Source organism: Aquila chrysaetos, chromosome 6 (assembly GCF_900496995.4).
Source record: "Aquila chrysaetos chrysaetos chromosome 6, bAquChr1.4, whole genome shotgun sequence".
Taxonomy (NCBI): domain Eukaryota; kingdom Metazoa; phylum Chordata; class Aves; order Accipitriformes; family Accipitridae; genus Aquila; species Aquila chrysaetos.
In genome coordinates, this window is record NC_044009.1 from 30,977,542 (window position 1) to 30,992,806 (window position 15,265).

A 15,265-nucleotide genomic window follows, 5' to 3' on the forward strand; every position below is an offset into this window, starting at 1 on the left:
ATTTTCTTAAAAGACGAGGATACCTTGTTTTTCTCCCTCTTCTTTAAAATAGCCTTATTTAAAAAAAAAAAAAAATCTAAGAAAAAGTGAATAGAAAATGAGCTTATTACAAATTAGGATACAAAAAAGTTTTAAGGTAAATAGCCAGGTCTCTTCCCTAACACTAGCTGCTAGATGCTGCTATCAGATACAAAGACACAAACTGATCTGTTAGAGGATTAGGGAGAGTTTCCTTGCTAGCATGCCATAAATAAGTTATTGCAGTCCTTTGTAAGTTCCAGCATGAGGGGAATGCAGGGAAAAGATGCATCAGATCTGTTTAGCATGATACTAGGTGGGCACCTTCAGACCGAGAATCTCACATAGGCCATTTTTTGTGAAAGGCCATGCAGACCTCCTCTTCAGTCTAGAAGTCTGTTTGCACAAAGATCCTTAACTCTGTCAACTTCTCACTTTTTTTTTTTTTTTTTTTTTGGTGGGGATTTGTGTGATTTTGGGCCATTAGGCACTTCTTAAGAAGCAAGCATTTGTAAGAATTAAGGAAGTTTCTGTCCATCAGCGGTGTTCACAGTATTCTTTCTTCTTGTGCTGAAGCAGACTAGGCAGACTCAGTCATTTATCACATCCCAGGGATTGCTTCTGGTAGTAGTGACGGGTTCTGAGAAGGGCACCTGCTTCTATTACTGTAAGTGAATATCTGATTGCAGTTAAGTCTATCTGGAGTGCATTCCCACATAGAGTTTCCTGAGCTCAGTCAGTTTGGTACAAGTAGTAACACAGATGCTCTGTCAAGGGAGTTTCCAGGATCAGTATAGTAGGTGCACTCCTTCTGATATCCAAGAAGGCTCATTTAATATAATAGACATGTACAGACATAATCTTAATTATATGGCTGTATGATGCTGATACTCTATTAGTTTTGCTGTATTTACAAATAAAATGTTTTGTTAATTATGAAGAACAGTGAACTTTACAGGAAAACTGTCAAACTCAGATTTTTTTTTTGTTGTTGTTTGTGCACAAATCGTCACTCGTACCAATTCTAACAACTGCATATGTTTGAGTTCTGCAGAAATTAGAATAAATGGAGTAAAGTAATAAAAGATATTTTAATCTATTCTCCTCTTATCCCTTCTTTAGAAAGTTGTTGGAAAAAAACTGAGTGTTTTACAGACTTTTTGAACACTTTAGTATTACTAAACATGATTTTTTTTTTTGTTGTTTTCTTAGAGCACACAGGAAAAGCTGGCAAGCAGAGAGAAGAGCATGCAAGACAGATTACGCCTGGGGCATTTTACAACAGTTCGTCATGGTGCTTCATTTACTGAACAGTGGACAGATGGCTTTGCATTTCAAAATCTTGTGAAGTTAGTCAATGCTATGTTCTTAAAATTCTCACTAATTGTTAGTTCCCTCTAGTGGATTTTTTTTTATTACTAAGGTTCTAGGATTGGAGCGGCTTTTCATATGTTGTATTTTGCTTTGCCTTTTGAAGACTGAGACTACAGTACAGAACTCCCTTAATCAATTGAGAGAATACTAAGGGCTGAGTGTCTTTGAAAGACAGTTTGGTTTCACTTGATTTTAACTATCCTTAGAAAAGCATGAATGTACTAAATGAGCAGCACCTAATTATTCAGCTCAGCTGGTAGAAAGAGCTATAAAACTAAATCAGTGATTTTTCAAGCAGCTAACCATGTATCACTGGTGATCATTGGGGCAGATGAGGTCTGTGAAGTTCTCGTTGGTCACATAGGTGCTGCCCGCACATCCATCACTGTAGCAGGTTTCTCCGGCATCCGGCTCCTCAATGCCATGAAGGAGGAGTGACAAATCTGGCAGCCTCAGATAGGGTCTAGTGCAAGTGGATGGGGGAAAGCAGCCACCTGGAAAAGAGCTGCTGCAACAGGTACTTCAGCAGAGATGGGGCCAAGGAAAAGGGCTCTGGGAGACCATCAGAGATGGTCATAAAATAATTATGCAATGCCTCAAAAGGTGTTCTTTGGTAACGAGTCTGATTCAGTCTTTGGAGAGCTATATAGATATAAATATATATCTATAAAAATAATTCACCAAGATTTTAGTTTTTTAAGGGCAATATGTAGCCTTAGGATTATGTGATTGCCTAGGGCATTGTTTTTTTAAGAAAATCTTAAAAACAGTCTGTATACGTGTTTTGCATAAAAGCTGTAATGATTTGCCATACAACCAAACTGTTGATTCATTTGGGAACGGTCAAATCAAATTCAATATTTGGCCTATAAAAATCAAGTACTCTCTGTTGACTCTGTAACGTTTCTTTTGATGGTATAAAAGGTATCCACCAGCTCAGATACTTTTTTTTTTTCTTGTGCTAGTGCAGAAATCATGTGTAACACTTTCAAAAACGAAACAATCCCAAAACAAAAAAAACCCCACCACATATTTCAAAAGTAAATTGTGCCAAAACTTTAGCAAAATTTTTCAACCTCATGAAAAAGTTTGGTGTTCTTTTTCCTAGGAAACATTTTCACAAGTACAGTAAGTTTTCTAAAAATCTCTTAATGCTTTATCAGTTAAAAAGATAGTTCTTTAAAAAAATGCAAAATGATGAAACTTTAATAAAGCTTTTTTTGGGGTTTACAGGCAGCAAGAATGGGTGAATCAACAAAGGGAAGACATTGAAAGGCAAAGAAAGCTCCTGGCCAAGCGAAAGCCTCCAACTACAAATAATTCTCAGGCACCATCTGCCAATTCTGAACCCAAGCAGAGGAAAAATAAAGCTGTGAATGGGGCAGAAAACGATCCCTTTGTTAGACCCAATTTACCACAGCTGTAAGTTTAACATTTCAATCAGTCTTTTACATAAATTCTCAGATATTGTCTGTGTGAGTTCTATTCAAATAACAGCATAAAAAGACACTCAGTATATTCAGCAGCTAAATTCTCACTGACGACTTGCTGATGTTAGGGAAATTTGCACCACTGCGTATGAAGATGTCATACAATTGCCCGGTTTATTTTTGGTAAAGTCACCAGAGAAAGGCCCATTCTGTGTTTATGCAATGTTCCTTCTGTTTTCCTGATCTAGAGGAGTCCTTAATCTGGTTTCCTACTCTTGTAATATCACTGATACCTATTGAACTTTCCTTGATCACATTGGTTTAGGACCCTCTCCTTTACTGAGAGATCATTTCATTTTTCATGTAACAGTCTTTAGCTAACAAGAAAAGTTTTTTCAGCCTTTAGTATTTGAGGACATGTCTAAAAACAAATGGAAAAAAATTCCCCCCCACACTTCTGAATGCTAGATCCTGAGACCAACTGTCAGAAGTTACTGATCCCATTTCACATACTGACAATGTTGAAATTTTTTGTCATTTAAACATAAAAATTGAGAGCTATCAAAGAATTCTCCACTTTTCAAGTGACATTTTTTCCTGCAGACAGAAATGCTATAATTCAAGGCACGGGCAGATGTGTCCTTGACATTTAATTTGAGTATTTTAAGGAGTTGCTGCTTGGAGATACTAGTTATTGCCCTTGATGCCAAGAGGCTGAAGCTGATAGTGTATCTGTTCCTAGACAGGTTAAATAAAAAGTAAATAACTAGGGTTAAAAAGACTAATGAATTAATCTGTGTTACTTTGCAGAAGTAGGCTACATGTGTATGGTCACCTCTCACTTGTGGAGGTAGTAATTTATACCTCTGGGGGTGGGAGGTAAATAAATTACTCTGGTTAGATCTGCAAAATACGTATGTTTGGACCATCAGTTTAAAGACAGCTGCATATGTTTTGCATAATGCATCATTCTTAAAGTTCACATTGTGAAATTGTTTGGCTGTGACAAAAATACCATGAAAATACAGTAGTAAGGCTGGCAATGTAAGCAAATCTTGATTAGTGTTACTCGTATATTTTGGTAGAGAGCTGAGTTGTCATTGCTCAGATTGATTCTTTATTAATACTTACTGCCTACATTTCATCTTCTTAGAACATAATTAATACTTCTGAATAGTACGGTAAAGATTACCATCATGTTAAAAAATACCTTTTTGATTGAATGTAATACCTCGTTACTAAAAGTAACATTTAAGTAATGGAAAAGACCTGAAAAATTACCGAACTTTTACTTTGCCAGCTTCTGGCCAGGTCTTCATGTTAAATTTACATAATCTTATTGCTGCTTTAGGAGGTGATAAAATACACATTTGGGAAAAAATACAGAAGACATGTTCTAATTATTAAGTAGGACAAGATGAATTCCTGATAATAGACTTCTGAATATTTTCCTGTGTTACGCAGTTTTAAATAATTTCCAAATGACTAAAAACTTTTTAAATTTTCATTTCATTTGGCTTAACCAGTTACGTGTTAAATGGCACATGAAAATGCTTGCTGGTTGTGGAATTGCCAAGAGAACAATCAGAATTGACCTTTTGTATTTAATGCTAGCATAAATGTAAGCTGTTATTGAATCAAAACTGTTTTTCCTTGAAGTGTTGTAATTTGGTCATTATATAATCTAGATATGCAATTGCTTGCCTATATGATAAGTTTATAAATTTTGTTTCAGATCTATGAGAACGTCTGTAATGTGTCCTGAGATCACAGAATCATTAAGCCGCATCGTGTTTTTAGGCCTTTACTTGAAAGGGTTTTTAAAATGTTTGTATTTAGGGTTCATTATAATTTTGTATAGTGGCATTATGTGTTGACTCCTCTCTGCTTCTCAGTACAGAATTAAATACTTTTTGTGTATCTTGGTAAAACAATTATTAATTGTGCACTTCCATTTTAGAGTTAATTTGTCGTCTCTTGTATGTGATTCCCTCCTATTACATTGTGCTTATCACTGTTCTGTGTTACTTCAAAAGTAATTATCTTAATTAGTATAGCCAAATGGAAGTGGCTCTGCTTATATGAGGCATGGGGAAATGCAGAGCTGCTTGACATTAATGAACTAAACCAGTACCAAATCAGTACAACATATATGCAAGTGATGAGGCAGAACTTTTTTAAACAAACAACTTGCTAGCAGTTGTTAGCAACAAGTGTCTCTACCACTGCATTGTTTGCTTTAGAAAATGTCTCCAGCTGCAGATATTGACAAGACAAAATGATTTATAGCTTTGTAACAAGCAGTATTATTGAAGCCCTATTGAAAACAGGTATTAACTGTTTTGAAACGGATTGAAGGTGTTGCCTGGGGGATTCTTAATAAGGGCATTGTTTTAGTTTAGCTGAATATACTATGGTCTCTGATACAAATTTAAAAGCAAAATTTTTGCACTGAAGTTATTAGTATAAAAGTGGCCACCTGCCAGTGTCCTGTGAGTGAACAGTGGGTTTGTTTAAATAACATGCAGCAGATGAGTCTACCCACCATCCTAGTTTTTCATCATTCCTTCCCTTTTTGTGGTCCAAACCAAAACTAAAAAGTAGTTTCAATTTTGAGAGATCTCTTTTCTGCTGAGTGAAGTAATTTTACTAGTCTTACATGAAAGGAATAAATTAAAATTTATGTAAAGAAAAAACATTTATTTGAAGTAGAGGTTGCCTTCTTACCCCTGGAAAAACCTGTTCGAAAACTCTATTCCAAATTCTTTGGAGACTTGAGAGATTATAATGCTAGTCCCCACTTCTTGGAAGCAGCTCTTATTTCACTAGACAGTTATTTCTAGGAGCAACTTTTTATTTAGTTTAGGTGGCGTAGTCTGTGTGCAGCTTCAGCCATGTAAGTTATATTCACTTCCCAGTCACCTCTTCCTCTGCTTCCCAGTTCCTCCATGGGAGTCTGCATGCATCCTTGTCCCTGCATGCAGTTTGGAATAGGAGGGCAGAGGGAGCTGGCAGAGTTTGTTACTGTAGCTGAACAAATGCATCATTTAGAGGGAGCATTCTGTTCTGTGTGGAACAAATAAAAATATTTTCAGAAACTTTTTTAGGCTGAAGTGCCAGCAATGTGTCTGGGCTTTACAGGGCAAGTAAAGACAGCTCCTTTCCTGAGGCAGTCTCTTTCTAGGGCAAACATGGAAACAATGGTGAAAAGACCTCATGGAAGGCTTTGACTTGGTCAGCGTCTGCCCATGCTTTTAGAAATTCGAGGAATAAGGGTGGACTGAAAAAGGAGCGCTTCAGAAATTGTAGCCAAAGATTTGTATTGGATGTGTGTATGGCTGTTTAGGGGCGTGGCTGCATTCTGCTGTGCCTATGCATCCAAGATGATTTTTCAACTGGGAAAAGACAGGAGGAGAGGGTTGTAAATGTGCCATGCTTGATCATCATGAAAACGAAGGAGCACGTGGCCGTTTTGAGTTTTTGTCTTCTCTATACCCACTAGTAAGAGTGTTTTTGTCATAGAAGAAGGTTTTGTCTGAACTTGTGAGGAAAAAGTGCAAAGAAGATTGGCTATGTCTACCTATGCATACTGTGTCAAAGCCTTTGAAATGTAGATATGAAAACACTTAAACAACTGGAAAGCCTATTTTTGCTAATTAAAAAAAAAAATGTTTAAATTGGTGATAATCAAGTCTTTCAGGCCAGGTAAGCTGTCTACTTTCTTCCAGCGACAAGATGGCACACCATGGCCCTACATGTCACAGGAAAATTACATACATGCACAGAATATGTCCAGTGCTTTTGGGGAACTTCAGGAATTCATTGCATGTGTATGGTAGTTCATTTGGCTGTAGGCGGTTAAAATACAGCATTTGTTGCACAGTAATTTTGAGCAGAAAAGATCCCAGTCAGGACCATTATTAATTCATGCAACCTACTCCCAGCTGCCCTTCTTCCCCAATGCTCCTCAGATTAGCCTCAAGCCTGCCTATCCAGCTTAAGTTCATGTAGTGGATGGCCGCAGCCTGTTTCTGGCTGACGTCCCTCCTCTGTGCTCCTCAATGCTTCTTCCTCCACATCTGATGAGACCTGTGTGTCTCAGGTGATGGAGGAGCAATGCCTTCTGCGGAAAATGATGGTCTCTCATAGGTGACTTTTGTTTTCAGAAGGTGCCTCCAGCGTGCCACTGCCCTGCAAAAGGCAGCGGGTGGATGCAGGTGGGAAGCAGTGGGCTGATGGGAGGTAGTCTCTAGGCTGGGTGTTTTCAGACTGCGCAGCAGGGTAGTGGTCTGTAGCCAGAAAACAGACAGCATGCACGCTGTTATTGTTTTACTGCTATTTGTCATGTGCTATTTTAATATGAATATAAAGTATGGTATATTTATAGATTAAAAGTAATAAACTCCTACTTCTAAAATAAAAAGTAGATGTTTCTGAATATGAGGGGATAAAGTTTTGTTTTTCATAGGTAAAGGAGCAAAATCTAAAGTGACTATGTCTGTGTACGGTTCAGCATTTTATATGCCTTCCTCCAAAACATGGTGGTCAGTAACGAGTTTCAAATTGCTGTGAATCATGCTGTGCCTCTAATAGAGTTAGATTTGTAAGGAAATAGAAAAATGGAAAACAGTCATTTATTGGGATATAGCATGGAAACATGGAAAGAGTGACTTCGAATCTTAATGTTTTCAATATGACCTCTAACTTCTGCTCTGTGCTCAAGAGGGCTATTTAAGAACTTTTTGGAAGGCAATACTTGCTAGAGCTGTCTAGGCACATTGTCATAACTCTGCGTAGATAGCTGAGGTTTTATAAAAAGAACCAGATTTCCTATATTATGTTAGTTTTTCAGGGGATCTGTGGTTTTAGGGCTCTCAGTGTTCAATGAAAATTCTGGAAGGTCATGTCATAAACTTCATATTTTCAGTGTGTTTCACTTGTGGTTCAGCTTTGCTGAGCCACCTAAATACTTTTCTTCCTGAGAAAGACAAATTTTACTATCTGCATTTTTGGAAATGCACAAATTTGTAATTTATACTGTAGACAAGAATCTGGAAAGAATAATATTCAACCTCATACACATTGGCATTGTTCTTTTGCCTTTTTTAATTGAGAACTTAATCCATGTTAGAGTAGTTTGCTATTTGAGAAGTATTGATAAAATGTCAGATGCTGCTGTGAGTTTTCTAGCGTGGTCTTGATGCTCTTTTTGTTAGGTCCAGATGTATTAGAGCAGGAATTAGAGCATTGTTTTAGGTTTCTTGCTGTTGTTTGGACTGTACAGAGAATGCATTGCCAGCTTTCCTAGCTATTGAGACACCCCACTGCACATTTGCTTTAATGCCTCTTCTTTTAAGATGTAACATAAATTATCTAAACCCAGAGGAGATTCTGCCAGGATAAGAACATAAACGTTCGGTCCCAAAATCTGGTACTAAGGGACCTATTGCCTTTCTTGGGGAGGCAAACTTCCTCACTGTACTGCCTTCAGAGTCTTTGGGGATGTCTGTTGACTGGAATACAAGGCTGCTTTTCATTCCAGTAGGAAAAAAAATGCAGGGTAACCTTGTATGATGCTTCTTAAAAGAAAGGATCGCTTCCTTCTCAAATTCTGACAGGACGTGGTTATGGATGCTTTTTTCACCTGATCAGAGTGTTTTCTATACATTATAGGCTAGAAGGTTGATGAAAGAGTCTTGTGAAGCTGTTTCCAGGTTCCTGGAAATTAGGTGCTGTGGTCAAAAAAGAATCCAGCGATTTCACTAATATTCCTGGAGAATATCTGGTCAACTCAATCTTCTGTCCTGGCCAAGTCAGAAAAGGGTCAGTGACAATTCAGTATTTATGAAATCAGGAGTAGGAAAGGGCTCTATGAAAGCTTCAGAACCACCAGGTTTTATCCTGAAAAGATGCACTCCTGTATTAACAACTTTTGAGACCCCATAAACACAGGGTTTAGAATTCTGAAAACTATGGTGAACTTCATCCAAATTTAAAAGGGAGGAAGAAGTCTTACAGTTTATTAGATTTCTGCAAATTTTATCGATGTTGGCATTTGCTGTAAGAGAAATCTGAATTGGTGTCCCTCACCTCCGGGGAAACTACTGGTGATTCTCAAGACACTCTAGTTCCTTAGACTTGCAATAAGAGTAGCATGTATAGCCTTCTGTATCAGAAATAGTGTGGCCAGCGGGAGCAGGGAAGGGATTGTTCCCCTGTACTTGGCACTGTTGAGGCCGCACCTTGAGTACTGTGTTCAGTTTTGGGCCCCTCACTACAGGAAAGACATTGAGGTGCTGGAGCGTGTCCAGAGAAGGGCAACCGAGTTGGTGAGGGGCCTGGAGCACAAGTCTTATGAGGAGCGGCTGAGGGAGCTGGGGTTGTTTATCCTGGAGAAAAGGAGGCTGAGGGGAGACCTTATCGCTCTCTACAACTACCTGAAAGGAGGTTGTAGTGAGGGGGGTGCTGGTCTCTTCTGTCAGGTGGCTGGAGACAGGACGAGAGGAAATGGCCTCAAGTTGCAGCAAGGGAGATTTAGGTTAGATACTAGGAAAAATTTCTTTACTGAGAGGGTTGTCAGACATTGGAATAGGCTGCCCAAGAAAGTGGTTGAGTCACCATCCCTGGAGGTATTCAAAAAGCGAGTAGACAGGGTACTCCAGAACATGGTTTAGTGGGCATGGATGATGGTTGGACTCGATGATCTTGAAGATCTTTTCCAAAATGATTCTATGATTCTGAATACTTTGTGTAACTTATCTTCCCAGGGCAGTTGATAATTGAACCCACTAAAATATGGACTTTGTGAAAACATAGTATGCTATTAGTTTTAGCTTTGCATCGTGCAAGAAATAGTAGATCTAGGCAAAACAATAAAATGTTTAATTTTAATTTGTTTGTAGCTATTTGTGTGAACCCTTTCAAGGAGGCCATACCTCTTTATCATTCCCCATCCCCTGTTACCCTTCATCATACACATATGGTTTCTTCTCTGGAACCTGAAGTCTCTTTGGTTTCTTTTCTTTGGTGGTTTGTTTTCTGTGTCTTTTTTGTTCATTGTCAGATGGATACTGCATGCAGTCAGTTCCTAGGTTTCTTAGTTACTAATCTGTATGAACAGGCTAGATCCTCTGGATGATAACTGACTTTGTATCCTAGCAAGTCTAGAGACAGTGAGGGACCACTGAATTAATTGTAGCCAGGAATCTGTTCTCAAAGGAACATGAAAAGAGAATAAGCAAGAGAGTCCTATGCCAATTCAAAACTGAATTTGTGGTCTCATGCAAAATGTAGCGTTAATGAACTTGGAATGTATTGTTTTGCACTACGTTTTTTAAATCACAGCTCAAAAATCTGGTGTTATCAGTCTTGTCTAGTTGGTTTCCGGATTTCTTAATGATCCTTTGGTTCATTAAGTGTTAGAGTTGAGAACCAAGCAGTGGAGTAGCATCAGCTAAAATACTGGGATGGTGATATGATTCAGAATGGACCCAGATAATCGAACAGGCTATCTTGAGAGAACAGAAATGGTCCTGTGGGAGAGGCAGTTTATATTCCAGAATACCAGACACAGAGGCATTCTGTAAGTATGTTTTGACCTTGAAATTACAAACCAAGATGGTTCAAAAATGTAGTCGTAGTATTGTGGTAGTAAATAATTAGCATAAGATACTGTATTTACTGTAGTATTTAAGTAAGAATCCTATTGTTTTGTTTACCATCATATAAAAGCTATAATTACATGTTTCTTTTGCTTTGTTTTTTCAGTTTGACTCTAGCAGAGTATCACGAACAGGAAGAAATTTTCAAACTTCGATTAGGACATCTCAAAAAGGTATGTATATGATCTGTTATTCTAAGATTATTTTTTTTACCATGCCCAAACCCATAAAAACTAGCACTATCAAAATAAAGAGACGGCTTGTTGAGAGCTCTCTGAGTAGAAAACATAATACTAAAAGTGCTGTATACAATTTTGTGCCCAATAGTGCCTTTTTTTTTTTTTTTTTTTTTTGGGCAGCTTACTATAAACACTGGGAATACAGGGCAGTGCACACCCAGTGCAACACTGTACTGATTCCTTGAGTCCTCCTAACGATGATAACAGTTATGATGCCACCAATACTGCTCTTGTTTCAGAGCTGAGGAAGTAGTCAGCCAAGTTTGATACATGTTTTTACGTTAGTTTTTGACCTTTAAAAAGGTCCAATTTACAAAGCATTGCATTTCTGAATGAATATCGTTTTGATAATCTATAGTATCCACTTCAGTTATCGGTTAGCATACTACTTATTGCAAGAGAGAACATAATTTTCCTACTTTTATGGAAAATCTTTTCTCTGTATCTTAAATTATTTTTGCAGTCAGATATTTTACTCAAGTTTTTGACTTCTGAAAAAAAAGCGGTACTTTTTTCTTGAAGCGCATCATTCTAATACATCTATGTGATGAGATAATTATGATATTAACAAACTTTTGAGAAATAACATGTGAAAAGGAATGACAGTTGAAGCAGACAGAAGTATGTCAACAAGTGTGAAAGGAAAGTACCTTTATCTGCTGAGCAGTAGCTCTTGAGATGTTCAGTCAAAACAGGTCATAGTGTTTTTCCCCTTGAAATGTTGCAAAAGTCTGTTTCAGGCCTGTTCTCTTCAAATGTACGTCAGCTGTTATAAATCCTACTATAATGAACTGAACTGGGCCCCTTGAGAACTCCGATGCTGTTTTCAAAAAGTATGACAAGAAAGTACTTGAATCTGGTAGGAAATCTGCATATAAACTTGTTGGCACTAGTGAAGTAGACTGCCCACATAGTTCTTCATTGTTAATGCTTTAGAAATAGCACCAGCTTCACGTGAAATTCTGTTACGGAATTTTTGAAGTCTAATGGAAATTTCAAGTGACATATGAAGGAAGCTGTTACAAAGTTGTTTAATACCCAAATTTTGTTTTCACCTTGAGCATCAATGCTGGGGTACTCTGTATAAGAAGTAACTTCCTTGACTAAATGCCAGAGGGGAAACAAATGTTATTTCTTAGCAAATCATGTTTGAATATATCTGAAAATAATAATAAAACTACATACTTGCATTTTAATTCTTACATGCTATACAAATTTTATCGTTAACTAAGAAAAACAGTTTTGTTATCTTCTTTTTACATGGCTATATTTCTTCCCTAATGCTTCTTTGCTGGTTACGTTTTTTTCTTCTTTCCTTCTGCATATGCTGTTTTGCTGTCTGCTCCTCTTCCTTTTCACTCTCCAGATGCTTTCCTGGTGCTCTTATTTTTGGTGCCCTGTACATGCTGCCACCACCAGTTTTCTTTTCCTTCTGCTCCCCAGGAAATTCTTTTCCAGCTAGCAGCTTTGGTCCTGGAGAGAGGCTCTTGTTTTCTCACTTCCTTTTATATAGCAGTGACCTGAGGCAGCTAAGCTGGTTCATTCTTGCTTAAAGGTATTCACAGCCTGAGTGTCCTAAATAACAGCTGGAAACAATGCAACCAGCCAGTTCTCTTTGGACTAACATTGGCCTATGAACCACATTTTGAGAACCACTGAATTGCATAATATATGAACAAAAAAGCCCAGAAGAGGCATAACTGATGGATTTTTTTTTATTTTTTTTTTTTTTTTGGTCGGCCTTTGGGAAGAACATAGACAATTGTGTGTGTATAAGTGTGTGGCCTTTTGTGGGGGGGAGAAAGGCTAGAATTCTTTATAAAGGACTATTGGGTTATGAGGAACTGCATATCATTTCAGGGTATTTAACAGAGAACTGCAAAGATGAATCTAAATATAAAAAAAAAAAGAGTTTAACATTGTATAAACAGGAAAAAAAACAAAACAACCCAACACTTGACATTATATGTTAGGAAAAACAAATGGTCCACCCAGATCTGCTAGCAGATTAATGTTACTTAGTCCAGCTTTTAAATTATTAGGAATTTTATTTTTGTTTTCTGTATGGAGATTCATCTAGTGTCTTGTTTTGGGATGAGAGTTTTTTTCCTTAGCTTATGGGGAGGGATTCAGGATATCCACTGAAATCGTCCGGTCTGGACTCCTCAACTCATTGCAAATGTGGTTATTTAATGTGTGGTTTAGATTATATAAATACAGTTGTTGTTTCAGGATGTGGTTTTATGATATACAGTGTTTGGAAATATCAGCTTTACAGCATTTTCTCTCCCCTTTGCTGACTTCAGCCTCCATACCCTTGTGACTTGTTGCCCTGTCACTTTTATTAGCACCACCAGGTTTTGCAGTCACAGTATAAATTGGACTGGAGAACTGATCTAGCTTCTTTCAAAAACCAAATATGTATCTTTGAGAGGCTTGCACTTTTTTTTTCTTTTTTAAGGAAAAAAAAAAGGAAAAAAATAAAAGATTGATTAGTTTTCCAGTTTGGTTCACCATGTGGCTGTACAAGAGGCTGTGCCAAAATAACAAGAGATGATGTGGGGCACTGCTTCCACTGGCACTGCTACTAAAAAAAATAACGTATCAGATGCCAGGCCTTCTTTTTCCTTTTCAGCTAGAATAATTCCATAATTATGAGCTTTCTGGTATGGACTAATTTTGTCTCCCGTTTATTCAAACTTTCAAGTTCTAGAGGTACTAACTCTGAAATTGATATTACCCTTTCTACAGTGTCTTTCAATGAGTATATGTTTTTCACTTCGAGTATAGATATGTAGGTTTCCACAAACTAGGCATCATGAAGTCTTTACTTTTTTAGAGAATCTGAATAAACAACTATTTCAGTGTTCTCTAATATGTAGCATAAAGATGAGATAATTTTAAGTGCTGAAATTAGTTAAGGAATGTGCTCATACCTGACATGCTTCTTTTGAAATTGCACTCAAAATCTTAGGCAATACGCATTCTGCATTTGTAATTTTAATAAGTTGCAAATGGAAAAATCTTTTTAAATTACCTTGTTTTTGGTGTCTTGTATCAACACCTTAAGAACGTTTTCTGCTGTAATGACTTACTCTTTTATTCTTTCTTTGATTTACACTTCAGCCTCAAAATATTTTAAACGTCTTTTCTTAATTTGTCGGTTTGTACCAAATCTGTAACTGCACATATCTCAGTTTTTTCTTCTTTGTACATCAATTTCAGACCGCTTCCCAGATAATTTCTCTCCTTGGCTGAGGTACAAAACCCAGCTGCTTCTCATTTCAAATAGCATCCCTACAGTGCAGAACAAAACTGTGAACATCCCATTACCTGTGGGTTCATGGACAGAAAGGTTCCTTGAAACAGGCTTTTGCCTTATCTTTCTGAATTTTTCTGGCTTTAAGAGAAAAGCAGTGCTTTCTTCTAGTTCAGCAGGGTTTTGTAATGTAATGTTCCTCCATCACCACTAGTATTGATGCAGGGGTAAAAATACCCTTTTCAAATGGGGAGCAAATGAGCTTTTATATTCCATTCTTTTCATTTGCAGGAGGAAGCTGAAATACAAGCAGAACTTGAACGTTTGGAAAGAGTTAGGAATCTTCACATAAGAGAACTGAAAAGAATAAATAATGAAGATAATTCACAGTAAGAGACTTGCTGTCTTAATTTTGCATGTCTATTTTTAAAATAATGCTCTGAAATCACATTTTACCTACAGAGGAGAGGCTTGTTCATAAATTTTTCTTTGGTTCTCTTTGTTTATGTATATATTTTAAACACCAACTTATTTAAACTTCAAAAAGAATAGAATTACTTATAGTTTAGTAAACTTACTAATGGTTTTATTGAATATGCAAGAAATAACATGTATACACAGCTTATAGTGTGTATACATACACACTATACACATACACACTATACACATACATACAGCTTATAGCTCCTATACACAGGAGAGCTAAAACTTGCTAGAGCATATTACTAGGCTAAAAAAAAAAATCTTGTAAGGGAACCTAATGCAATTCACTTAGCTGACAATAATGCAAGAAAACAGCTGGGAGGGTTGGATGCAACAGGTAGGTCCCCATACCTACCCTGCAGGAATACAGAAAATTTTTTTTACCATGTGCTATAGTGCTAATTGATAGCTAAATTGGTGTTGTGTTTTGGGTATGAAAAATAATTAGTGTTGATGCTTAACAATTCAATGGCAGAATATTTTCCTTCAAAAATAAATGTCCTACAACAGGTAAACAAGCAGTTCTTTGCAGGTTAAATGATAACGTTTTTTAATCTTAAGAGTTTGGTTTTGGTTTTTTGGTTTTGTTTTTTTTTTTTTTTTTTTTTTTTAAAAAAGGCATCCTTCAGCAAGAAGTAATAAATGCCACAGAAAAATGACAGGCTTTGACTGTGTAAATATTGCGTATGTGGGGCAAAGAATGTCCGAATTACAGTCCTAGTGGAAAATGGAGTTACAGGACATAGACAAGCAGAATACTGCAGCTTCACTGCTCGTTTTCTGCAGTCAATTTTGACACAT

The 15,265-nt window shown here is 37.1% G+C and overlaps 1 protein-coding gene across 2 annotated transcripts in view; it reads left to right on the forward strand.

Moving 5' to 3' along the window:
- Positions 1–15,265, forward strand: part of TLK1 (tousled like kinase 1) — a 72,314-nt gene that overhangs the window by 44,648 nt on the left and 12,401 nt on the right. For both annotated transcript variants that reach the window (XM_030016741.1, XM_030016740.2), the window contains exons 10-13: positions 1,231–1,367; positions 2,626–2,814; positions 10,590–10,656; positions 14,273–14,370. In XM_030016741.1, coding sequence (XP_029872601.1) covers positions 1,231–1,367; positions 2,626–2,814; positions 10,590–10,656; positions 14,273–14,370 — 491 coding nt within the window. The remainder of the gene's footprint in view (positions 1–1,230; positions 1,368–2,625; positions 2,815–10,589; positions 10,657–14,272; positions 14,371–15,265) is intronic.